The sequence below is a fragment of the Hyla sarda genome, chromosome 1 (genome assembly GCF_029499605.1).
Source record: "Hyla sarda isolate aHylSar1 chromosome 1, aHylSar1.hap1, whole genome shotgun sequence".
NCBI classification, from domain to species: domain Eukaryota; kingdom Metazoa; phylum Chordata; class Amphibia; order Anura; family Hylidae; genus Hyla; species Hyla sarda.
The window spans coordinates 380,170,883-380,198,375 of NC_079189.1; the positions used below are offsets into that span (position 1 = coordinate 380,170,883).

General features: G+C 41.7%; 1 protein-coding gene across 1 annotated transcript; it reads right to left on the bottom strand.

The window, feature by feature from the left end:
- Window positions 1–3,839: 3,839 nt before the first annotated feature.
- On the bottom strand, window positions 3,840–27,493 carry ISCA1 (iron-sulfur cluster assembly 1). The gene is made up of 4 exons (XM_056524525.1): window positions 27,313–27,493; window positions 12,513–12,566; window positions 7,933–8,038; window positions 3,840–6,727 (listed from the first exon to the last, which is right to left on the bottom strand). The coding sequence occupies exons 1-4, from the start codon at window positions 27,391–27,393 to the stop codon at window positions 6,579–6,581; spliced, it is 390 nt and encodes a 129-aa protein (XP_056380500.1). The 5' UTR covers window positions 27,394–27,493; the 3' UTR covers window positions 3,840–6,578.

Below are 27,493 nucleotides of genomic sequence, written 5' to 3' on the forward strand. Positions count from 1 at the left end.
TTCAATTTGTGCCGCTATATAATACAGTTGCATATTTGATATACCCAAGCCACCACTACTCAAAGGAGGACTCAAAAATGTGTGTTTCATCCGTGTTTGTTTACCATCCCATAAAAAAACATTAATCTCACTCTGTATTTTATTAAAATGGTGTTCCCTAACCAAACCGGTGCTGCTCTAATCACATGCAAAACCATAGGGAAAATAATTGTCTTTATCAGAGTAATTCTTTCAGCCATATTCATGCGCAATTTTTTCCATATTTGAATTTTGTTTCTTACTTTCTGTCTCAATGGGGTAATATTCAACTGGGCAAACTCTTCTATATTTCTCGAAATCTTAATTCCTAGGTATTCCAGGGCCTCGTTTTCCTGCAAAACATGTATCACTCTCTGGCAGCCCTGGCTATCACCTGACAACATTAATAATCCTGATTTATTCCAGTTTATCTGAAAGCCAGAATATTTACCAAAATCCTTTATCAAATCAATAATGCTAACAAGCTTTCTTCCTGGATCTGTGACACACAATACATCGTCTGCATAAAGCCGTATTTTCTCCTCCTCTCCCTCGACACCAAACCCATCAAACAAGCTGGAAGATCTAATCAACTACGTGATTTTAATATAGAAACTCAATTGTACTTTTAATAAGTGATCTTGAGAACGGGGACCAGGGTCTCTCATTATATAAGTGCAGCACCAATGCATTCATTCCCAATGGGAGCCGCTGGATATAGCAAAGCGCTGTACTCACTTATTTTTGAACTCCTTGAGTACATGTGCAAGACCGCCACTCCGTTTTAACAAGTGACTCAGGTTCCAGTCTTTGAAATTGCAGGGAACTCAGCAGTCAACTCCTGCAATCAGACTATTATTCCCTATACACAGGATTGGGGATACATAAGATGTTATGGTGGGACAACCTCAATAATGAGGTATATACCCTTGTGTCCTGACCATAAAGGGTGAACTCAAAACATGGCAAAAACTGTTGTGACTGGAAAACCCATTGCATACAGTACATCTAAACGGGGTTGTAACTGAAGACAATCATTAACATCTTCAAGCCTCATTTAGACAAGCCGCACATTCAAACTTTCCATAAACAAATCTGTCCTGCATACCCAAATGCCGTAAGAAACATCTAAATAAAAACCAGAGAAGACACTGGTATAAAAACCAACGCCCATGGTAACCATCACAGGCAAGCTTTCTTTATTCAATAGCACGGCTCCTTTCACACACACACACACACGAGTATTCATTCATTATTAAACATCCGTTTTCTGTATAAAAACGGATGGATAATAAAGGATGAAACAACGGGTGCTAACTGCTGAATAATGTCTATCAAAATAACTGGCATATTCATCTTTAAGACCCATTATAACATCACTTATGTATAGCCGTTTTAACACCTCTGCCTACGGACTTCCCACAGTCGGGACTACTACTACTCCCATCATGGAACAGACTTGTTTCCATGATGGGAGTAGTAATTCCCAGCTGCAGGAGTTTGCCGGTGGCTGGGGAGGCTACATTTGTGTTTGTACTACAACCCCCATCATGGAACAGAGTCTGTTCCATGATGGTGGAGGTTGTAGAACAGGGGCTGAGGGATTGATCGCACCGAGTCTCACTTCTGAGACCCCATGCGATCAGAAGTTATTAAGCAGGGAAGCGGGTGGCATGCTCAGAAACCCTGCGATGTATCGTGTGTTTTTACTTTCATTTTTAAATCCCCCGCGGGGAGCCCTGAATGGCCGGTACCGAGGAGCCATTCAGTGCTTCCAGCGGGGTTTTTAAAATGAACATTGTGAGTGGCAGCAGGGGCTATATGTATATTAAAAGCCCTGTGGGGGGCAAGATATATAGCACTGCGGGGGAGACATATAGCCTATATCTCTACCCCCCCAAGCGCATTTATAATTTGCCCCCCGCAGCGCATTTATAAATATATACCCCCTGCTGGCGCATTTATATGACCCCCGCAGCGCATTAATATATGACCCCTGCCAGCGCATTTATATGCCCCCCCGCAGAGCATTAAGATATGAACCCCATCGGCACATTTATAATATGACCCCCGCAGCGCATTAATAAAGATATGACCCCCCCACCGGCGCATTTATAATGTAGCCCCCCCCCCACCTCGGCGCTTTGGCATACTATGCCCCCACAGAGCTATTTGTGAAAAGCATTCTATCTGCAGCGCATCAGGCCAGTGATGCTGATACAATACTTTTCATACTTAGCGCTGCGGTGGCATATGTATATAGAAGCGCTGGGGGGGGCAGACATATATAGCGTTATCTGCCCCCCACAGCACTTCTATATACATATGCCACCGCAGCGCTATGAATGAAAAGTATTTCTATCAGCATCATCGGGCTGGCCGGCTGCTGGCACTATGCGCTGCGGATACATATACTTTTCACATATAGCGCTGCGGTGCCATATGTATATAGAAGCGCTGGGGGGGGGGGGGGCGCAGACAGATAGCGTTATCTGTCCCCCTCAGCACTTCTATATACATATGCCACCGCAGCGCTATATGGGAAAAGTATATCAGCAGCGCATAGTGCCATAAGCCGGTCGGCCCAATGATGCTGATACAATACTTTCCATACATAGCGCTGCGGTGGCATATGTATACAGAAGTGCTGTGTGTGGGGGGAGTTGAGGGAATATAACGCTATATGTCTGCCCCCCCCCAGCGCTTCTATATACATATGCCATCGCAGCAATATGTATGAAAAGTATTGTATCAGCATCATTGGGACGGGCGGCTGCGCTGCTTATAGAATGCTTTTCACATATAGTGCTGCAGTGGAATAAAATGACCAATACGCTGTGGAGGAACATTATAAATGTGCCGGCGGGGGGTATACATTTATAAATGCTCCGGCAGGGGTCATATCTTTAATAATGCGCTGGGGAGCTATATATATAGCGCTATATGTCAGCCCCCCTGCAGCGCTATATATCTTGCCCCCCACAGTGCTTTTAATATGGATATGGCCCCCACTGCCATTCACAATGTTCATTTTAAAAACCCCGCTGGGAGCACTGAATGGCTCCTCAGTATCGGCCATTCAGGGCTCCCCGTGAGGGATTTAAAAATGAGAGTAAAAACACAATATACATTGCAGGGTTGCGGACCATGCTGCCCGCTCCCCTGCTTAATAACTTCTGATCGCATGGAGTCTCAGAAGTGAGACCCGGTGCGATCAATCCCTCAGCCCTTGTACTACAACCCCCATCATGGAACAGACACTGTTCCATGATGGGGGTAGAAGTACAAACACTAATGTAGACTCGCCAGCCACCGGCAGACTCCTGCAGCTGGGAATTACTACTCCCATCATGTAAACAAGTCTGTTCCATGATGGGAGTAGTAGTAGTCCCTCAGCCCTGCAGGAGTCTGCTGATGTCCCCTCTTCTGAGCATGCTCAGAAGTAATAACGGATATTCTAAACCAGGGGCATGACATAAACCAGGATGACATAAAGGCTCATCCGTTTGCCATAGACTTCAATGTTAAAAATAACGTCCGTTAATTTACCCGTTTCTTGTGACGGAAGAAAAATTAGTGCACATGCAGTTTTTTTCTTCCGTCACAAATAACGTCAGTTATTTATAACGGGCCATAATGGCTAATTAAAAAAAAAATGGTATTTTCGAACAGACGTTTAACATCCGTTTTTAAGGCTTTTCTAACAGAGGTTTATAATTGATCTTTTAACGGAACAACTTTATAGTGTGAAAGGGGCCTTAAAACCGCACTACATGCAGGAATCGAACTGCCCTAGTAATGAAAACATAGAACAATATTGATCAACATATAGTTTGTTTATTTATTTTTTTTAAACCAAAATGTACACAACACAAGACACTGGCTTTTCCAAGCTGTAACGTGTTCCATATTATAAATTACTGTTCAAGTTAAAGAATCTACTTGTGCGTTTTGAGGGTACTTGAACAGAAATACATCAGTGCTTAGATATTATATTACACACACATTTTGCATATCTTAATAATTGAACAAATACAGGTAGTTTGAGACTGAACTACTCATAGGAAGCATCAAACAGGACATTTAAAAGGCGGCCATATACATTGGCAAGAAACAGGTTGTTGGTTGAACAATGACTGATCCTTTTGCAGACACAGCCACACACATTAGTCCATATAAAGTGATCACAGTCATTCAGATTGGTCACACATCAATGACACCAGGCACTCGAATCAGCTTAGCAGATGACAATATTAAATAAGACTGAATTAAAAAAGGGGTTATGCAGGAAAAAAATATTTCTATATATCAACTGGCAGCAGGAAGTTAAACATATTTGTAAATTACTTCTATTAAAAAAATCTTAATCCTTTCAGTACTTATGAGCCATTGAAGTGGAGTTGTTCTTTTCTGTCTAAGTGCTCTCTGAGGACTCCTGTCTCGGGAACTGTCCAGAGTAGAAGCAAATCCCCATAGCAAACCTCTTCTACTCTGTGCAGTTCCTGAGACAAGCAGAGATGTCAGCAGAGAGCACTGTTGCCAGACAGAAAAGAACAACTCAACTTCAGCAGCTGATAATTATTGAAAGGATTAAGATTTTTTAATAGAACTAATTTACAAATCTGTTTAACTTTCTGGAGCCAGTTGATAAAAAAAATAAAAATAAAAGGTTTTTCCTGGAATACCCCTTACATTTTAGAACAGTGTCACAGGTCGGCTAAAACAATCGGTCATTGTTTAACTTGTTTTGATCAAAATTAGCCGCTTACATTAATGTGTATCTTTGTGAGTTTATAGAAGTTTTGAAGGTGTTTAATTTGCACAAAAGCCAAATGGTTTAATAGGGGTGATTGAGACTTAATGAAGAGTTAATAGTGATCCAATCCAAGTGTCAATTTGGTCCCTCAGAAGAGATCCCTGGGACTATAAAAGATTCTAACAACATATTGAGTGAATAGAGATCTTTATACAGAATATTTATCATCTTTGAGGATCATAGTAATATGAAGAGTGGAAAAGTGACATGTCAAAGGAGAAGGGAGCAACTGTAAAATATATTCAACTTTCAAGCAGTTAATGGGCAGTACTGGTGCTAGATATAGAGGGGCGGGGGGTATGTTTTTTTTTGATGCATAACTTCATTGCTTAAAGGTAAAAGTAATTGTGAAAGTCAACTGGTACTAAAGATGTTCCAAAACCTTTTTATATGTTGTTACTGATGAAAGTGAAAGACCTTCTGTAATTTGTTTGCTTAAATGTTTTTAAATATTTAAGAAAATGGCTCCTGAAAATCCCACCATTATGGACACCAATCACCTCCCACTACTTCAAGGAGGGACACACCCCCTTCCCCTGAGAGGATTTCTAACACTATGAGCTGATGAAAAGAGGTATTTAATAATAAATATAGGTGATCGAGGCATAAAAATTAGATATACATGGTCAGGATTAGGTACTGAATAACTTTTTTGGGGGATCGGACAGGTACGCTTTAAAGCACTTAAGTCATTTAAAAATAATTTGTCACACGCACATGAGAAAGTTTTGATCAGTCAGGGTTTCAGTCACAGTGGGAAAGTGAAGTGTACCACTGCCTACATTTCTGGGAGATGCAGGCGGCTGTGGGGGTCTTATTATGGCAATGTTTTACCGAGCGTCCACCAAAAGGAACAGGAAGCAGATCATTTCCCAATTTTATACTTTCCAATTATTGGGCAATGTTTTCTCATGCTATTGTTTCTTCAAACCCCTTTACTTATGGAAATGCATGGTTGTCAACGGCACATTCTGTTTACAGTTAGATGTGCTTCAACAAAATGAAGATACAATACCTCTATAAAAGGGGTCAGCAGCCAGCAAATGTTTGCCCATCCGTCAACAGATCACTGGGATGTTTACACTAGGCATGTTATGTCCGGATCATTGACCAGTGTAAAAGGCCCTTCAATTGTAATTTCTGGATAATACATTTAATTGTAATAAGAACAATTTTAGGTAGAAGCTGTCAGGAAAAAGCAGATATCTAAAAACTGATTTATTATGGGACACCCCATAACCAGATGTTTGTTTTGTCATGCACATTCTATACATTACAAATTCTCCATTTCATTAGGTCCATGGTATGACATAAAAAGGCAAATTTTGTGTTAGTAATACAGCAGGAGAACACAGCATAACTAAAGTGCCCTGTTAATATTTTATGTATACGGTTTCCACCAAAAATTTTCATATAAATGTAGATCAATTATAAAGTTTGACTATATAGGCAAAGATCACTTAACACTTGAAAGCCTTGCTAAAAGCCACACAACCTGTATAAAAGAGAGGGAAAACAAAAGGCACCCATTAATAAGTGATCTGTGCCTAATTTGGACTGACCAACATCATCACCATAAAAACTGCCTGAAATGGCTTTTAGTTTACAAAACAATCCAAACCTTTATTAGGGCAAATTAACTTAGCAACATGTCACAACGCCTGAGATTCAACCAAAGTGCTTTACAATGCTAGAATATGATGGCATTTCCATGAGCTTGAGCGTAGACTTGAGTGCTTTTGAATTAAATGCTGAAGCTTTCTCCACATCCGCAGGTTCCTTTAATGTTTGGGTTATTAAATACAAACTCACTGGAAAGTTTGTCTTCTATATAGTCCATTTCTGTTCCTAAAAGAGTTAGCTGAGCTTTCTTCTCTATGAATACTCTGACCCCTGCCACAAAACAACAAAAGAAAAGTGCTTTAGTGCAAGAAGACAGACTCATGCATTTTAATAAGACAACCCTTTCATGTCATAATGTTACAAAACACATTTTCCACAGAGTATATTGCCCTAAAGCATATGTAAACTCAATGGCACACATTTATCAATCTGCCTGAGACAAGGTCAGTATGAATACAATGATATCATGCAATCATTTGGTTTTGTGTTGCTATATTTTAAGAGCCATGACTATTATATTTTCCATTGGCATAGCTGTGTTAGGGTTTATTTTTATTGCAGAATGACCTTTTCATTGGTAACAAATGGGGCAACATGACATCTTGATATTTATTCTTTTCTTTTGTTCTTCAGGAGGCCGGATGAACAAAAACCAACAATTCTGGTATGTTTTTATGGCATACACCAGGTTATTTTCCTTACATGATATAGCATTTTTGATTGGGGGGGGGGGGGGGGGAGGAGTGTTATTTTGTTAAATTCTTTTAAGAGATTTGACTGTTTCTTCTTAGTTCCTTTTTTCCCTAAATTCTAGGGAGGTTGTGTAAGCATGTTGGCTTACACAATGTACTGCAATGCTTCTTATCAATCTGCATGCTGCAACTGTGTCCTGAAAGGGGGAGAAGGGTATGAGAGGAAGTAATTTCCTCTAACCACTTGGATGCATCAGTTAGTGGTAACAGTAGCATATAAGGGGCTAAAGGCAGGATTGGAGTTCTTTCCCATTTTAGCCGTTGTGACATGACTTCTGTTATATAATACTGATAGCTACTGCCAAATCTTTGCCCTCCTACATACTGTCAAAGCTTTGCCTTCACAACGTTGTTTATGTATAAAAGATTGTGCCAACCACAAAATGGCAGCGCAATATATAAACAATGGATGTTGCCAAGGGGGCTAAACTATATATTTCTGACAGAAGATAACTGCACAAATGACCAGACTATGTTCACAAGCAACAGTTCTGTTGCAAAAATCCAAATGAAAATCAGTTCCATTCATCTAAAAGGGGACAGTGGCAGAAATTACTGCAACAAATCTGCCACATGTGAATATACCTTTTGGTGTGGACAGGGTGTCTCATCCGCATGTAATAGCTGCCCCGTGAAACAAAACCCTTACAGTGACAACACATCGTATCACTTAGATTAATACAGACAATAACAGAAAACAAAAAGCTGTGACTAGTAACTTACCATCTTGAATTACTTCCTCATCTGAAGGGCCCTTAGACTTGGCATATTCTAGATAATAGGACAAGCCATTACAGCCTCTAGTGCGAACAGCTACTTTTAGCCCAATCTGGAAAAGAAAAAAAAAAAAAAAAAAAAAAAAAAAAAAAAAAAAAAACACAATTTCAGCAGCTCTCAGATTATACTTCACTTTAGAGTCCTAATCTATCCTGGCAGTAAAGGTCTTAACATAAGAGTGAATAGGTTGCTATATACTTTATATGCCCTGCATGCAAGTCATATATAAACTTGCTAGAGACCAGACGACTGTTAAAGTGTACCTGTCGTCAACAAAACTTTTTATATAATGTAGATAATACCATTATATGTATATTTGTAATATACATTGGTTACAAATTATTGGGTGAAAAATGCTGTCCCTACAGCTATAGCCTGAGGAGTCCAAATACAGAAAGTGAGGACAGGACAAGCAGGGTTCTGTGCAGCCTCCTGGCTTGTCAATCATCCTGATGTGTGAGCCGGGAGTGTGTCATAGAGCCTCAGTGCACAGAGCCCTGCTTGTTCACCCTCTTTTCCTGTATTTGGACTCCTCACAGAGACACACAGGCAATAGCTGCAGGGACAAAAATATGCACTTTTTTTAAACCAATGTATATTACATTACAAGTATACATATAATTGTATTATTTACATTGGCCCTCATTTACTAAGAGTGGAGTGTAGGTTTCTTTGTGGGTTTTAATTCCCTACAATTTATTTCCGATGGTATTTACTAAGCTTTCCACATTCTGTGGAAACCTTAGTAAACATGTTGTTTTTTTGTGAAATGTCGGGAACACGCCCCTTTTCGGAGACCACACCCCCTTTTCTGACGACCACACCCCTTTTTCAGGGTTTCTTAGCAAAATGGAGAGTTAGTTGTTTTTTTTTTCAATTCTGGTGCAAATTCTGGCGCAAAATCTGGCGCAGACAGAATTTCTGGCGCAACGTGACAGAATCTGGCGCACAACCTGACAAAACATGTCGGGTTTGCAATAGTAAATGAGGGCAAATATATCAAAAAAAATTTTGTTGACAGGAACACTTTAAACCTTAACCCCTTCACGACCCATGACGGATTTGGTCCATCATGATTCCACTCCATACCCAGAGGCTCCTGGCTAATTTAATTTGTGTGACTATTAACCCTCTGGACGCAGCTGTCAAAGCTTATAGCAGTGTCTAAATTGTTGTTGAATACAGTGTTGGTGGTATAGTGGTCTGAATCACAGATGTGCAGCATTGATCTGTATGAGCCATTTAATGATGGCTCATACAAGTCCCTTAGGGGGGGGGTCTAAAAAAAATAAATAAAAAGAGTCAAAAGAAATGCAATAAAGTATTTACAAATATAAAATTAACCCTCCACACTAAAAGTTTAAGTCACCCCCCTTTTCCAATATAAAAAAAAACTTAAAACATTGCGTATCACCAAGGACAGTATTGACCAAATGTTTAACCCCTTAAGGACATAGGACGTAACTGTACGTCCTGATCCGATGGGACTTTGCGCACCAGGACGTACATTTATGTCCTGTACATGACGCAAGCACCAGAGCAGTGCTTGTATCATGCACAGCAGGTCCCGGCTGCTATCAACAGCCATGGACCGGCCGCGAATGGCGGACATCAGCGATCATGCTGATGTCCACCACTAATCCCTCAGATGTCGTGATTAATACGGATGCTGAGTAAAAAAAAAAAAAATAAATAAATAAATAAAAAGGAATGAAAAACACAATTTTAATTAGCCTGATCCTGATGGGATTCAAATACCAGGCTCAATACGTTAACAAGCTGAACGTGTCATATCAAAGTAAATCAATACATATTTTCTTCCAGTGAACAAGTCTTAACTATAAGGAGCATTGATAATGCTAACAGAAGCAGTGTATAAGCTATTTATAGAGCTGCGCACTAATTTGTAAGGCAAATGATAACCTATAGTCTTAAAAGACAGAAGTAAAGTAGAAATAACCAATATAGGACTACTCTGACTTAGAACTCATGGACAAAAAACAAAAACAAAAATTGGCTGTGTCCTTAAAAAGGGGTAACTACCGTGCCCCAGCGTTTCAAACATTTTGATCAGAACGCTTGGAGCGGGCTGCCCGGATCATGACGTCACAACCACGCCCCCGTGCTGCCACTCCCCTACATTTATGTCTAGGGGAGCAGGAGAGTCGGCTGTCACGCCCCCTCCCATATACATGAATAGAGGTGGCGTGATGCCACAACCACTGCTGACGGAATCAGGCAGTGGTCGTGGCACCGGGACCCCAATGATCAGACAGCTTATCCCCTTTGGATAGGGGATAAGATGTCCAGCAGCGGTGTACCCCTTTAAAGGTTTAAGAGCCATAACTCTTCCTTCCATCTCCAGACCTATTTAAGGGCTTGTTTTTAGTGGGATCAATTGTACTTTGTAATGACACCTTTCATTTTACCATAAAATGTGTCACAACTGCGATTTTGGAGAGTTTCTTTTTTTTTATACTATGGGGGAGATTTTTCAAAACCTGTCCAGAGGAAAAGTTGCTGAGTTGCCCATAGCAACCAATCAGATCACTTCTTTCATTTTTGAAAAGGCCTCTGGAAAATTAAATAAGTGAGTGATCTGATTGGTTGCTATGGGCAACTCAGCAACTTTTCCTCTGAACAGGCTTTGATAAATCTCCCCTTTGTACTTACAGTAAAAATTATTCTACAACTCAGTAGGATTACATTGCTACTTAATTTAAATAAAAACACAAATACAAGACAGTACATCTAGTGATATAGTTACTCCATGCAAGGGCTGACATGAAAGGTAATAGCCCAGCACGGATTGCAGGTTCTCCTTTATGGTATGTTTAAAAGCAAAGCACATTTGGGGCATTTATCATTATCTTTAGAGCTGTTTTTGTGTGTAGATTTGTCTCTATTTAGGCGCAGAGCTGCACTTAAACCTATTTCTTGTGCCTTTTTGATTTACACAAAAAAAAAAAAAAGTGCATATAGACCAGTTAAGGGTTAGTCTTATGTAGTGGTAATGAATTTATGAACTGCAACTTTTGCCCAAAACACAAACAAACATAAAACCCACCAAAAAGTTGCAATTACGTGGTTGACCGCGTTTTTGCTTACGGTCGGGAAACCACATACGGCCGAAAACGCAGCCGACCGGAGGCTGCGGTTCACTCCGGTCGGCTCATAGACATGCATTAAATACGGTTCTCCTATACGGCTGAGTGCGGGCGCCGTTATTAAGCCCCGCCCCCCCTCCTCCCAGCCGTATACGGGAACCGTAAGTACTTATATGTCCTTAGATGTCAACAACAAACATAGGATAGGTAATTTAACCCTTACTCCCCCCCATTTGCCAGGGGCGGGGTTTATTTTTAAAGTCTCGTACAAGTCAATGGGAAATATATGTTACTCCATAACTTCCAAACGGCGGGAGATATTTCGATAATACTTGGCCACATGTTGCTTATATGTCCACTTAAAATATAGGATGGTTAATTTAACCCTTAACTACCCCCATTTGTGAGGGTCAGGGTTTTTGTTTAAAGTCGCATGAAAGTTAATGCTAAATGTATGTTCTCACACAACTTCCATATGGCTGGAGATATTTAAATAACTGGTACACATATTACGGGACGGGATATGAGGTCGAGATAGGATGACGGGATAGGAGGTCGAGATAGGATGACGGGATAGGAGGTCGAGATAGGATGACGGGATAGGAGGTCGGGATATGACGACGGGATAGGAGGTCGGGATATGACGACGGGATAGGAGGTCGGGATATGACAACAATATATGAGGATGGGATGTGAAGTCAAAACCCTTGTTTATTTTCCTCCCCAACAAGGATTAGGAAGGAAAAAACGGGCAACGCCGGGTATTAAGCTAGAATATACATATACACACACACACACACAGTGTTTCCCCGAAAATAAGACACGGTCTTATATTTATTTTTCCTCAAGAAGAGACACACTGGATTATTTTCAGGGGAACACCCTGCGTCCTTAAGAGGTTAAAACAACTTTTGACATGTTGCACATCATTTCTGAGGCCCACTGCAATTGTGTGTTATAAGCAGGGGAAGTGCGTGGCGGCATATTTTACCTTTTCTCTGCATAAAAAAAAAAAAAAAAAAAAGGTCGGATTTGATTGACAGCCAGAGAGTGAGGCGTGCACTACCACTTCACACGGCTGTAATCGCAGTGGGTTTTAAGAGAAGAGACCTGTTGTGATCTTAACTATTGAAAGGTCTGGACAAAAAGTCAAAAAGTTGTGTTAAATGACATATCCCCGAGTACTCCTATAAAGCAGTCGGCCACTATATTTGTTGGAATAGTTCCCTGAAAAACTCATCACTGGGTGTCCACACAATCATAACAGCCATTCTGTACATATGCTACTAGAGGAGGGTCCTGAACCTACCTCTATTTACTACAAATTCTCTAATAGGGTATTATAAAATAGGTTTCCTAAACCTGAAGCCCCCCCATCAATAAGCAATCCGATTTTTTTTTCATCACTGTCCTACTTACATTGTCAGGCTTGACTTCTAGTAGTTGCTTCACTTTATTCACAGCAGATGGAGTCTGTAGAAAGATAGAATTTTTTTTTAGTCTTGGGAATAACAGAGGGGTTACCTAGCTTAGGCTGCTTTCACACTATAGAAATGTCCGTTTTAAAGAGCTGTTATAATGACCAGTTAACAAAACCATTAAAAAACTGCCGTTACAAAATCCCATTATAGTCTATGGGATTTTTACATTACCCGTTTTAACCCTTCATAGCCTGTTATTAATGACAGATGTTCTTTTGTGACTGGAGAAAGTAACGGGAGAAATAGTGCATGCATCCGTTCTTAATAGTTATGTTAACGGGTCATTATAATGGATTTTTTTAAAAACTGAGAATTATATATAGTGTAAAAGCAGTCTTAAAATACAGTAGCTTTAAAAAGAAAGTCCAATACCTTCTGCACAGGAATTGAATCTGATATGTATTTCTACAAATGAGACTACACACTACCACCAATTCTCACTGAAAGCCTTTGTGAAAACTAGAATTTACTGCCTTTCCCTTGCTTAAACTAGTTTCAAATGGGCACCGTTAGATCAAAAACATGTAATATGGTTGTTTAAAATTTTTTGAATATTTATCATCTACATTCTCCCTAATCCCCCACCCCATCTGTCCCTGACTGACTAACGCTATTGCTGTATTTATTTTTTACTTCAAACCTCCTAAAAATACCAGCAGGCGCAATGTTATCTGATGCCTGCCAGGGCTTGCTTCCGACCTCGATCAGACTTTGCCAAGGCAGATCATGATAGATCTTTCCTAATAAGAGCAGTGCTCCACTGACTCGGGGCCAGCACGCGCAGGCCGGCCGAGTCAGGAGCACGCACTGCTGAGATACCAGCACTTGTCTGATTAACAGATGGGGAGCTGCGCTGTATGCGTACATGCCATGAGTCCGAAATCAATAGAAATGCTTGCGGCCAGGACTGCTTGGGATACTCCTAGTGGTGAAGTTTTTACAGTTAAAATACACATGCAAGGAGGCACATTTTTTTTTACTAAAAGCAATTAGAAAGTTATTCATTAGGGATTTATCTTTAACAGACTTGCATTGAGGTGGCAGAGCATGATGTCACATGGTGGCGGAGTTGTGATGTCACGATACTCGGACCCTGTGGTTGTCACGCTACACACTGAGCCTCCAGCGCTGCGGAGAGCTCAAAAAGGTGGGTGCTCGATGACAGATTGCAGGGGTCCCCAGCGGCAGGACCCCCGCGATCATACATCTTATCCCCTATCCTTTGGATAGGGGATAAGATATATTAGGGCCAGAGTACCCCTTTAAGTCTTCTAAGTTGTGAAGTAGTGTCCATGGATTGGAGTTGCTCCCCAGCACATCACAGAGATGTTCATTTGGATTGAGTGTTGGGAAATTTGACATCAGCAGCTATTGAAAGAACAAGAAAGTCTCGAAACGCATCTAGCCAAGCTTTCCAGTATGTCACCACATCAGGAGCATACAGTTACCAAGAAACGCATTGATTTACTATACAAGCTGGTGATCTATCACCTGTAACGTCATCATCCACTTCCAGTGACGGACATCCATTACCCGACCATATACATCTATACACAAACAGTAAGGAAAAAAGTATTTAGTCTGCCGCCAATTGTGAAGTTCTCCCACTTAAAAAGATTAGAGAGGCCTGTAATTTTCATCACGGGTATACCTCTAAGTGTGAAAAAACAAGGTAAAAGTCCTCAAGTTGTCTGGTGAGAAAAGGGGCGGGGGGGGGGGGGGGAGAAGAGGAAAGAAGAAATGCAAAGAGAAAGGGAGTCTGATATAAAAGTGGATAAAAAAAGGGAAATTAGACCATTGGGTGAAAAATATAAAATTTTATGAAATGACGACATACAAATAAGGGTAGGTGTGTGCCGGAGGGGGTATCACAGGGCTCTTGCGATTCCCCTCCAAAAATAAAAAATAAATAGGATAAAATCAATAAGTAAAATATGCAAAAATAAAACATAAATTCTAAAATCCCCAGATGGTGAATATTATATCTATAGGTCAGAGTTCATAGATACGTATACACATTCAGGTGCAAAAACTGTAAAAGGCAGATATACGGTTTGCTAAGAGGCACAGGAATTTGTGGCTGCGTTGATCCTATAAAAATAAAATTAAAAAGCCGTTCCAAAATGTACGTTAAATGTAGAAGTGCAGAAGGTATGCATCCAGTGAAAGAAAAACACTGCAATGTGGTGTATCAATATGCACAGTCCTGTAGGCAAAAAGGTATTCTGCAAGTTCCTGTTAGGCAGTTATGTCCATAGGGTCCTGTGGAGAAATAACAGTGGGACTATGTCCCTCTCACCCTGTCCAGCTGGGCAACAGCGTGGCGCAATGTCTTCTCTGCTCGCACTGCTGCCGGCACTCCAGCTGTGCGGAGTGGTTGCTTGTCATGCAGACAATCTCACCCAGAGAGTGCACGGGAGCAGGAGCGCGTTCGCAGTGGAGAGTGGGTTCGGCATCCTCGTTGGTCCGGCTCCGATTCTATGTTCCTATGGGAGGCTGAGTGATGCGGAGTGCGCTCAGGGGAAAGAAAAAAAAAAAAAAAAAAACTAAATTTGAATTCTGGCCAGTGATGTCTGTCTCTATGGTGGTAGATAAGCCGTATTAGACACTAAAGGGCAGTTAGCGATCTGTGGTATTATCCTGGGGGGGGGCGAAATCAGATGAAACACTAGGGCTGGACGCGTTTCAGGAGACTACTCCTCTCTTCAGTAGCTGGTTTGTGATAGGGGTAGTGATCCTTTAATATTCAGTAGTCTGAGGTCTAATTAGGAAGAAGAGGAAAGTGGATTGGAGTACAGAGAGAGGGAAAAGAAAAAAAGAGAAAAGCAGGAGTAAATGGGAGAAAATGGAATTGAGAGTGAGAAACATCTGAGCACAGCAGAAGGTTTGCTGCAATGTGTTATCCATAATTTTGAAAAGCAGAATGGACTTCTATAGAAAACTACTAGTATATTAACATTACAAGTGGGATGTCAATTAGGTTATAAATAATACAAAGGAATTGGATCAGTGATGTTGATCTAAATATAGTTATGATGATAATGATCATTGAAAAGATTTTTCAATATATCCTGATTGTGATACTGACAGAAGAAATGGTCATCAGTAATAGTAATGGTACTAATGATGTCTGATGAATGGATGTAGAACTGTGAAATTGGAAACAAAGGAGTATAAATGAATAAAAAATTAAGGATAATAAGGTAAAAACAAATAATGAATATTAAAAATATATCATGAAATAATGAAATATACATACAACCATAAAAAAAAGTAAGAGGAAAGGTAATAAAAGTTATAAATGTTATATTTGTGGCGGTAGTGATGTCTCTATACTAATATCAGTAATATTAAAAACAACAATGATGGTAAAAGTGTAGAAAAATAATAAAATAATAATAGCTACATATAAAAGTCTAAAATGTCTTTCTTAGAATGACGTGTGGTGGAAATACAAATTATGAACTATAGAAGGTCAAACACATAGGGGCTCAAGTGGGGGCCAATGAGGTTCAAAGTCTGGGCACGTACGGGCGCTGGGGACAGCCTGGCTCTGTACCTGGCGTGACTGGAGAAACCCTTTGGATTTTATAGGTAACCGAAAAGTTCACACCCTGCATTGAGACCTTTGGGCTCGATGCTCTTGAAGTCCTAGATCTTTCTTGTTTCAGCTCTTGACATTCGGGTTGTATAGTTCCCTCCTCTCCAACTGTTTGTATCACTGTGAATGTCAACCCCAATGGATCTTTGTTGTGACATCTTGAGAAATGTGCTGCTAGTGGGTGTTTCATCAATCCCTTGATATTGTAGATATGCTCCGCTATTCTTGATTTCAGGTTTCTTTTGGTCCTGCCAATATACTGTTTTTTGCACGGACACTCTAGTACGTATATGACCCCTTCACTATTACAAGACAGGAACTCAGATTTCCCATTCAAAATCATTTGCTGTGGAAGAAATTTTCAATATCTTGCTGGGGAAGTGCGTGATTTTGCAGTTATTACATACTTCGCAGTGGAAGAAACCTTTCAGGCTCAGACAGTTCTTGGTCTTCTTAACACTCACTAGATTTTTTTAATGGAGGGTGGGCCACTTTTATCCCAAGATTGGGGGCTCTGGTATATATGATTGGAGGTTTCTTTGGGAGAGTGGGTCAAATTACTTTGTTTTTCAAAATTATGGATAACACCACATTGCAGCAAACCTTCTGCTGTGCTCAGATGTTCCTCACTCTCCATTCCATTTTCTCCCATTTACTATTGCTTTTCTCTTTATATTTTCCCTCTCTCTGTACTCCAATCCACTTTCCTCTTCTTCCTAATTAGACCTCAGACCACTGAATATAAAAGGATCACTACCCCCATCACAAACCAGCTACTGAAGAAAGGAGTAGTCTCCTGAAACGCGACTAGCCCTAGTGTGTTTCACCTGAACCCCCAGGATTATACCACAGATCGCTAACTGCCCTTTAGTGTCTGATACGGCTTATTTACCACCAGAGACTGGACATCACTGGCCAGAATTCAAATTTAGCGCTGTTTTCCTTCCCCTGAGCGTGCTCCACATCACTCAGCCTCACACAGGATCGGAGCCGGATTAACGAGGATGGCGAACCCACTCTCCACTGCGAACGCGCTCCTGCTCCTGTGCGCTCCCTGGGTGAGAGAGTCTTCCTGACAAGCAACCACTCCGCACAGCTGGAGTGCCGGCAGCAGTGCGAGCAGAGAAGACATTGCACCAGGCTGTTGCCCAGCTGGACAGGGTGAGAGAGACATAGTCCCACCATTATTTCTCCACAGGACCCTAGGGACCTAACAGGAACTTGCAGAATACCTTTTTGCCTACAGGACTGTGCATATTGCTACACCACATTGCATTGTTTTTCTTTCACAGGATGCATACCTTCTGCACTTATTTAACGTACATTTAAAACTGCATTTTTATACAGGATCAACACAGCCACAAATTACTGTGCCTCTTATGATACTGTATATCTGCCTTTTACAGTTTTTGCACCTGAATGTGTATACATATCTATTAACTCTGACCTATAGGACATTTTATTCACCATCTGGGGATTTCAGAAGTTTTATTTTTGCATATTTTATTTTACTTATTGATTTTATCCTATTTATTTTTCATTTTTGGAGAGGAACCGCAAGGGCGCTGCGTTACCCCCTCCAGCACACACCTACCCATTTGTAGGTCATCATTTCATAAAATTTTATATTTTTCACCCAATCGTCTAATCTCCCTTCTTTCACCATCTTATTTTACTCCCTTTCTCTTTCCATCTCTCCTTCCCACCAGACTACTTGAGAACTTACCTTTTTTTTCTTTCACACTTTGTGTCTTTAGCCAGGCACCTTGGGTATGAAGTGCCATACACAGTTAACCTCGGTAATCTAAGTTTCTACTCCAGTCGTGCTGCACAATCCCCTTGTTACATAGGTATACCTCAACTATGAGAGACATAATGAGAAAAATAATAAAATAAATAAATAAATAAAAAATCTATAAAATGACAATGTCTGATTTTTTAAGAATTTGCTAATTATGGTGGAAAATAAGTAAGTATTTGGTCAATAACAAAAGTTAATCTCAATACTTTGTTATTGGCAATGACAGAGGTCAAACGTTTTCTGTAAGTCTTCACAAGGTTTTCATACACTGTTTCTGGTATTTTGGCCCATAACTCCATGCAGATCTCCTCTAGAGCAGTGATGTTTTGGGGCTGTCGCTGGGCAACATGGACTTTCAACTCCCTCAAAAGGTTTCCTATGGGGTTGAGATCTGGAGACTGGCTAGGCCACTCCAAGACCTTGAAATGCTTCTTACGAAGCCACTCCTTTGCTGCCTGGGTGGTGTGTTTGGGATCATTGTCATGCTCACAGACCCAGCCACGTTTAATCTTCAATGCCCTTGCTGATGGAAGGAGGTTTTCACTCAAAATCTCACAATACATGGCCCCATTCATTCTTTCCTTTACACATATCAGTCGTCCTGGCCCCTTTGCTGAAAAACAGCCCCAAAGCATGATGTTTCCACCCCCATGCTCACAGAAGGTATGGTGTTCTTTGGATGCAACTCAGCATTCTTTCTCCTCCAAACATGACGAGTTGTTTTTACCAAAAAGTTCTACTTTGGTTTCATCTGACCATATGACATTTTCCCAATCCTATTCTGGATCATCCAAATGCACTCTAGCAAACTTCAGACGGGCCAGGACATGTACTGGCTTAAGCAGAGGGACACATCTGGCACTGCGTGATTTGAGTCTGTGACGGCGTAGTATGTTATTGATGGTAGTCTTTGTTACTTTGGTCCCAGCTCTCTGCAGGTCATTCACTAGGTCTCTCCGTGCGGTTCTGGAATTTTTGCTCACCGTTCTTGTGATCATTTTGACACCACGGGGTGAGATCTTGCATGGAGCGCCAGATTGAGGTAGATCATCAGTGGTTTTGTAGGTCTTCCATTTTCTAATAATTGCTGCCACAGTTGATTTCTTCACACCAAGCTGCTTGCCTAATGCAAAGTCAGTCTTCCCAGCCTGGTACAGGTCTACAATTTTGTTTCTGGTGTCCTTCGACAGCTCTTTTGTGTTGGACACAGTAGAGTTTGGAGTGTGACTGTTTGAGGTTGTGGACAGGTGTTTTTTATACTGATAAGTTCAAACAGGTGCCATTAACAAGTGGAGGACAGAGGAGACTCTTAAAGAAGAAGTTACAGGTCTGTGAGAGCCAGAAATCTTCCTTGTTAGTAGATGACCAAATACTTATTTTACGGAGGAATTTACCAATTAATTCATTAGAAATCCTACAATGTGATTTCCTGTATTATTTCCCCCTATTCTGCCTCTCATAGTTGAGGTATACCTATGATAAAAATAAAAGGCCTCTCATGTTTTAAAGTGGGAGAACCTGCACAATTGGTGGCTGACTAAATACTTTTTTGCCCCACTGTGTGTGTGTGTGTACACACACATATTATATTATATTATATTATAATATAATATAAATATATATATATATATATATATATATATATATATATATATATATTATCAGATACTGTGACTGCGTGTCATAAACGTTATCTTGTATGCTGGCAAAACAAGACCTACAGATTGCGAGATGCAAACGTGCAGCGTATAACGGCAACAACGCCGTGCGAATACTTCACTGTAAGCCTCACAAGTATATCCATTGCGGCAAATATATACAGCTCCACATTTTATAGGTTAATAGTATATAGCCAGCGGTGTACAAGTTTTGCACTTCATATTTCTATTTTAGATTTTAATACCTTCTATTATACAGTGCCCTGTGGGTTTTCTTAATGGGCCCTGCAGACACCACAAAAAGCACTAATGTATGTGCATTTTTCTTCAACAATAAATACGATCTATTTTAAATTGTACTTTAGTATTACTCATTCTCTTCTAAACATATATACACATCTCACACACAGGATTTAGCTTGAGAACGGTAATACCCTTCCTTTTATCTTCTAAAGTTTCATATTTGTCGCACAATTTGTCTCAGTTGCCCTTTAGAGACTTTTCCCAACAACTTTTGCTTTAGAAGCTTTTTCTAAAATTGTGTAGCAATGCTGTTGTCTAATGAGTAGAGCCTGGGTTCCTCCAAACATGAAGCTTTGGATTGAACCCAAAGACTTCAAGTCTTTCTACAGACACAGAAAACGGAATTTCCTTGCCAGAAACATCTCTGCTGCAGCGGAATCTCAAATAAAAATATATATATATATATATTTTTTACTTTCAGCAAAAGGTTGCATGTGAAAAAAACAAAAATGTGAAAACTGAAAAAGGTCTCAAAAATTTCCGAATGCATTGTATGTAGTGCTCCAAAAATATTGCACTGTAGGCATAGTTATTTAAAATTAGATATAGTAAAGCACACAAACACACATTGAATTTGTATAGGTCAGGAAAAAGAAAGACCAAACCCACGGGCTTTCAGCATATTGTTTGGCAGAACTTTATCTCCCCTCCCAGCTGAACTAAACAGACCTGCAGATCAGAAGAGATAGCCATCAGCTATATTACATATACAGCCACTATAATAAGTCTCCAACTTGACCCCTCCTAGGCTGGAAACAGGTTTACGCTTGCAAAAGGCTCTAAAATATTCCACCAATTAATTGTATTCCTGACAAGGTTTGTCAAAACGATTTTGTTTCTGACACAACCTATACGATCCCTTCAGACATACTTTGTGTCCTCCAAATGGTTTTGTGGTATTTTTTTCAAAATAATGTAGGTTTTTTTGTGGCTTTTTTAGCCTTTGTTTTACACTCTAAGATTTTTTCATCATGTGATTAAGAATTTATATTTAAAACTTAACAACCGCGGACGTAAATGTACGTCCTGGTGCGGTGGTACTTCGTGCACCAGGACGTACATTTATGTCCTGTACACAACAGCGAGCATCTGAGCGATGATCGGGTCATGTGCGTCATGTCCAGGGACCAGTCGGTAATGGCCGACATCAGCGATCGTACGGATGTCTGCCAGAAGATAGCCGATAACACTGATCAGTGCTATTCCCTATGCAGAACAGTGTACAGTATTAGCAATCAACTAGTTGCTATAAATAGTCCCCTATGGGGACTTATTAAGACCTTAAGGACCAATACAAGTAAACCTGTATGCCCCCTGAAAGACCAGGCCTGTTTTTTCGAATCGGGGATGTCGGAGTAACATTTTGCCAATCACGATAATTCTGACATTGTTTTTTTTTCTCACACGTTGTCCTTCATGTACATAGTAAAGTAAGCCGATATCATTTGTAGTTTAACTGGCTCCGGAAAGTTAAACAGATTTGTAAATTACTTCTATTAAAAAATCTTAATCCTTCCAATAGTTATTAGCTTCTGAAGTTGAGTTGCTGTTTTCTGTCTAACTGCTTTCTGATGACTCACGTCCCGCTCCTATGGGGATATTCTCCCATCATGCACAGCTCCCGTGACGTGACATCATTGAGCAGTTAGACAGAAAACTTCAGAAGCTAATAACTATTGGAAGGATTAAGATTTTTTAATAGAAGTAATTTACAAATTGTTTAACTTTCCGGAGCCAGTTGATATATAAAAAAAAAGTTTTTGCCTGTAATACCCCTTTAACATTTTAAATGAATTAGAAGCCTAACAATTTAACTTGAAATTTTGAAAATGTGGAAAGTACTTTTTTTTTTTTTTTAAATGAGCTATGCAAGGTTTCAGAAATTTGAAGGTGGTGGAACATAGGAACCCCCCCCCCCCAAATGACCCCATTTTAAAAACTAGACCCCTCAAGGTATTCGCTAGGGTGTACAGTGAGTATTTTAACACCATAGTTTTTTGGCAGGAATTACTACAAGGTCAGTGTCAAAAATTTGAAATTAGCTTTTTTTTTGCGCCCACAAATGCATCATTTGTGGGACATATTTTTTGTACATTGCCTCTGATATTGAAAGAATTGCATATTTTATTAAGCTGCTCGGCCCGTGTTTGGAAATACCCCTGCTTAGGCCATATTTGGGTCCTTGGCCGCGTGGTAGGACCCAGAAGGAGAGGAGCGCCATTTGGCTTTCAGGGCATCATTTTAGGCCGGTTGGATTATAGGCCGCACTTCATGCCTGCAAAGGGTTTTAGCTGCCAGAACCATAAAGAACCCCCACAAGTGACGCCATTTTGCAAACTACACCCCCCAAAAGTGAGTACATTGAGTCCTTTTTGTGTGGCTGGAATGGTTACAAAGTCAGTGGAAAAATGTAAATGTTCTTTTTTTTTTTTTCACAAATGCATAATTTGTGGGACATATTTTTTGTACATTGCATCTGAAAAGTAGAAAATGCGCCCCATATTTTATTACGATGTTCGTCCCGTGTTAGGTAATACCCCCGCTTAGGCCATATTTGGTTGCATGGCCACATGGTGGGACCCAAAATGAGAGGCGCCCCATTTGGCTTTCAGGATATCATTATACAAATTTTAGGTCGCACTTCAACTTGAAAAGCATTCTAGCTGTCAGAACAATACTGCACCCCCAGAAGTGACCCCATTTTTTAAACTACAACCCCTAAAGTATTCACCTAGGGCAAAAGTGAGTACGTTGAGCCCTTATTGTGTGGCTAGAATTATTTCAAAGTCAGTGGTAAAAATAGCAATTAGCTTTTTCCCCACAAATTCTTCATTTGTGGGACATCATTTTGGTAAGTCGCTTTTGAAATGGAGGAAATGCCCCATATTTTATCACCCTGTTCGTCCTGGGCTGGGCAGTACCCCTACTTAGGCCATATTTGGTTCGCTGACCGCCTGGTAGGACCAAGAAGGAGAGGAGCCCCCTTTGGCTTTCAGGGCATAATTATATGAATTATAGACCCCACCCCATGCCTGCAAAGGATCAGAGCTGTCAGAATAATACCGCACCCTTACAAGTGTATTGGCTGGACCAGGGACCGCTCTGATCGGTCCTTGGTCGGCTAGCAGTGACGAGCCGCTGTCTGACAGTTAATGTTCCTGATGGATATATCCGTCATGTTTATGGGAATAAGCACCCATTCATGGCCAATATATCCATCACGGGGTGTTTAAAAAAAATAAAATAAATTTTTTTTTTGAAAAAACTAGTTTATTTTGTTGGAGGGGGGTAGGGGGTGGGGTTGGGTGATAGTCCCCATACATACTGCATTTCTGCAGTATAGGTATCCATTGTCATGTCAAAAAAGGGATGCCAATGTATACTGTAGCAGTCTCATTCACAAATGAATGGAGCTGCTACAGTAAATGTCAGCATTAGGGATCGACCGATATTGATTTTTTAGGGCCGATATCGATACCATGTGAACTTTTGAGGCCGATAACTTATACCGATATTCCAGTATAAGTTATCTGTTATTAATCTCCCCCCCCCCCCCCCCCGAAGAAGCCGCTGCAGATCAATGATTTAAAGCGGGCACTTTAAATTAATGAACTGCAGCGGCTTTTGCGGGGCCAGATACCGCTGCCGCCACCCGCTTCTCTCCCCCTGCCAGTCCTGGGGTCCTCCCTAGCCCAACCACCGCTGCTGCCCCATTGCCTCCCCCATCCCCGGTTTTATAATTACCTGTTCCCGGGTCCGCGCTACTTCTGGCTCCGGCGGCGCCCTGAGCTGTCACTGTGCGCACTGAGCCAGAAGTAGCGCGGACCCCGGGAACAGGTAATTATAAAACCAAGGATGGGGGAGGCAATGGGGCATTATCGGCAAGGTAATTGTCGATATGATGTCAAAAATCGTGAATATCGGATAATCGGTCGATCTGCTGAAACGCGTATGACGGGACGCAGTGTAGGGTCACGGAGTGCATATTTCACCCCGCGGATGCCCCCGGCAGTCACAAGGGGGAGATCACTGCTGTGGCTGGGTAGCTCAGTGTGTCCGCTCATGACTGCCGGCGGGAAATCAGCCGCTATAAGTAGACACACAAAGCTACCCAGCCGCAGCAGGGAGCTGATTATCATGACTGCTGGCGGGCATCCGCAGCATGTAATATGCTGCGGATATGCGCCGTGTGATCCTACACATTATGCATTTTTATTTTTCATTATATTTAATAAATGTACTTTTTTTACACTAAAAAAATTTAACACTTTTTCAAATATTTTATTTTTATTTTTTTTTACACTTTTTTTCATGCTTTGGAATAATTAGTATTCCTAAGCATTGCAGTTATATGCTGCCTGCCAGTTTTACACTGGCAGGCAACATGCCTCTGGCACGTCCTGACAGGCAATAACCGGGGCAGACCTGGGGGTCCTTGTAAAGACCTCGGCTGCCCAGGTAACATGCAGCACCCCTCGATCGTAGCGGAATGCTATAGGAGAGAGACAAAGGGAGCCCCCTCCCTCTGTCAAAGCTCCAAAGCATAGGGAATAAGTGCCTGATCGCAGAGGTGTCCCCCTGTGATCTCCTGCCAAGGTGCTGGAAGAGTGCTGTACTCCGGCATCTTCAGCGCTCCTAAAGTAAGGAATGGAGCATGTGCCGTCTATACCACGCGCTCCTCTCAGATAGCTGGGGTGCCGGGAAAAAGATTCCCTCCCAGCAATCAGACACTTATTCCCTTTCCTGTGGATAGGGAAGAAGTTGTTTTTCGTTGAACTATCCCATTAACTTCCCAGCCCCAATCTTTGCCCGCATCCTGGAGCAAGACACGTAACATTGCGCTGAGTTTATTGCCGACCGCAGCGATGTCCCGCCCAGGTCAGTGATACGTTGAGCAGCAGTGTGGCGTAACTGGCCAGGGCTTTCTTTTTGGTGCCCGGACCGTTACATCACACTGCTGCTCAGCACATCACGGCACAAGGCAGGAGGGCCCCAGAATGCAGAAGACGACCAGCGCTGAAGCATGGACGACAGATTTCAGAGTTTTAAACATCATGTAAACATTAAAAAAAAAATTTGAGACATTTGATGCATCTTGCTATGAAAGTGTTCCAGTCCACACAAGCTCATGGGTCGGTTCCTGTATGGTACGTTCACATGGATGGATGTTTAGCAAGTTTCCTGCTGCCAGTTTAAGGTCTGGATCACACGGCCGTCTACCCGTTAATAAATGCCCGTTATCAATCCGTTTAATAATTTTTCAAGTGGGTTGCACACTGCTGTAAAGTAATCCCATTTTTTTTTTTTTTTTTACAATCCTTTATCACCCGGTTGCTTCCTGTTCAGTTTTTTTTGAAGGGGGAAAAGACGTTGGATGCAGTATTTTTTCTCCCAACAAAAGTAACAGAATAGAAATGAATATTAGAAAATCAACATTGAAGTTTATGGCAAACTTTAATGTCATCCGTTTGCACCCAGTTTATAATAGTTGTTATTACTTCTGAGCATGCTCAGAAGAGGTGACATTAGCAGAATCCTGCAGTGCTGAAGGCCAACTACTACTCCCATCATGGAACAGACTTGTTTCAATGATGGGAGTAGTAGTTCCCCCAGCTGCAGGAGTTGGGGGTTGTAGTACAGGGGCCAAGGAATTGATCGCACCGGGTCTCACTTCTGAGACCTGATGCGACCAGAAGTTATTAAGCAGGGGAGTGTGTTTTTACTTTCATTTTTAAATCCCCCGCCGGGTGCCCGGAATGGCCGATACCAAGGTTTTTTTTTTTTAAATGAACATTGTGAGTGGCAGCAGGGGTGATATTCATATTAAAAGCACTGTGGGGGGGGGGGGGCAAGATATATAGTGCTATATATCTAGCCCCCCCCCCAAGCGCATTTATAATATGCCCCCTGCATAGCAGTTTTTAAAGATATGACCCCCACCGGCGCATTTATGATGCTTCCCTGGCAGACTGCGCTGCTGATAGAATACTTTTCACACTTAGCGCTGCGGTGGCATATTATCATAAATGCGCCGGCGGGGGGTATATCTTTACAAATGCACCGGCGGGGGGGTTGTATATCTTTATACATGCGCCGGCAGGGGTATATCTTTATAAATGTGCTGGTGGGGGGGTGGGGTTATATCTTTATAAATGTGCCGGGGGGGGGGGGGGTGGGGGTATATCTTTATAAATGCGCCGGGGGGGGGGGGGGGCGGTATATCTTTATAAATGCGCCGGGGGGGGTGTATATCTTTATAAATGCGCCGGGGGGGGTTATATTTATAAATGCGCCGGGGGGGGTTATATTTATAAATGCGCCGGGGGGGGGGGGGGGTATATCTTTATAAACGCGCCGGCGGGGGGCATATCTTTATAAACGCGCTCGGGGGCTAGATATATAGCACTATATGTCTGTCCCCCTTCAGCACTATATATCTTGCCCCACAGTGCTTTTAATATACATATGGCCCCCGCTCCCACTCCCAATATTCATTTTAAAGAACCCTTGGTACTGGCCATTTAGGGCTCCCGGCGGGGAATTTAAAAATGAAAGTAAAAAACACACTATACATCGCAGAGGAGCAGAGCCTGCTTAATAACTTCTGATTGCATCGGGTCTCAGAAGTGAAACCCGGTAAGATCAACCCCTCAGCCCCTGCACTACTAAATGTATGTTCCATGATGGGGGTAGTAGTACTCCCGGAGTCTGTAGGTGGCTGACTTTTCATACTAATGGATGAAAAACTGATACAAAAGGATTCCACAAAATGTCATCCGTTTGCATCCATTAGTAGTATGGTCCGTTTGGGAGGCAGTGACGGGAGAAAAGCGGGATGGAAGTAAACAGCCGTGTGAACCTAGCCTAAACCGTGGCAGAATTTCCACAGCAGACCCTATTGAAGTCAATGTAATCTGCTGTAGATTTTCTGGAGCGGCTTATACTGGCAGTAGGAAACCTTAAGCCTGCCCATATGAACGTATCCTTAGGAACAAGTCTAGTAGTGACACCTTATAATAACCAGATGTTTCAGGCCCAACACTGGCATAAGGCTGGGCTCACACTGTGTCTATGCCATTCATCACATGCCCACTACTGTCCCCCTAAATATACATAGGCATCTATGTCATACCCAGCCTCACATTATACCCTTGGGTGCAGACAGCCACGCCAGCCTGTGCCCACATAACAACGTCACAAGTGCCAGACCGGGTGATTAAGCAATCATGACATGTGACCAGGACAGTAACATTATCTGATCCACTCTGTCCGGCACCCACATTATAACGTGCCCAGGGTGACCGCCGCTCACTGCCATAAGGTCACCTCCCTCCCCGCGATAAGCAGGCCTCTGTGCACACGCCGCGTTACTCACCAGTGTAAGAGCTGCCCGGGTAGCCTGCAGCTTCCTCTTACTGACAGCCCGGATGGTCGCCCTCACAATGGAGGCTGACATGTTGACTTTCTCGCTCTCTCCCCCATGGACCGGATGGTCCGCTCTATACTAACAACAGTCAGAACGCGCCAGTGACTCCGCCCCCTCGCCGCTGATTGGC

Bases quoted from the DNA above. Each gene is read 5' to 3' on its own strand.
- ISCA1 (XM_056524525.1), bottom strand. From the start codon at position 27,393: ATGTCAGCCTCCATTGTGAGGGCGACCATCCGGGCTGTCAGTAAGAGG. The intron at 12,567-27,312 runs GTGAGTAACGCG...ATCTTTCTACAG, and splicing joins CCCGGGCAGCTCTTACACTG to ACTCCATCTGCTGTGAATAA. The intron at 8,039-12,512 runs GTAAGTAGGACA...TTTCTTTTCCAG, and splicing joins TAGAAGTCAAGCCTGACAAT to ATTGGGCTAAAAGTAGCTGT.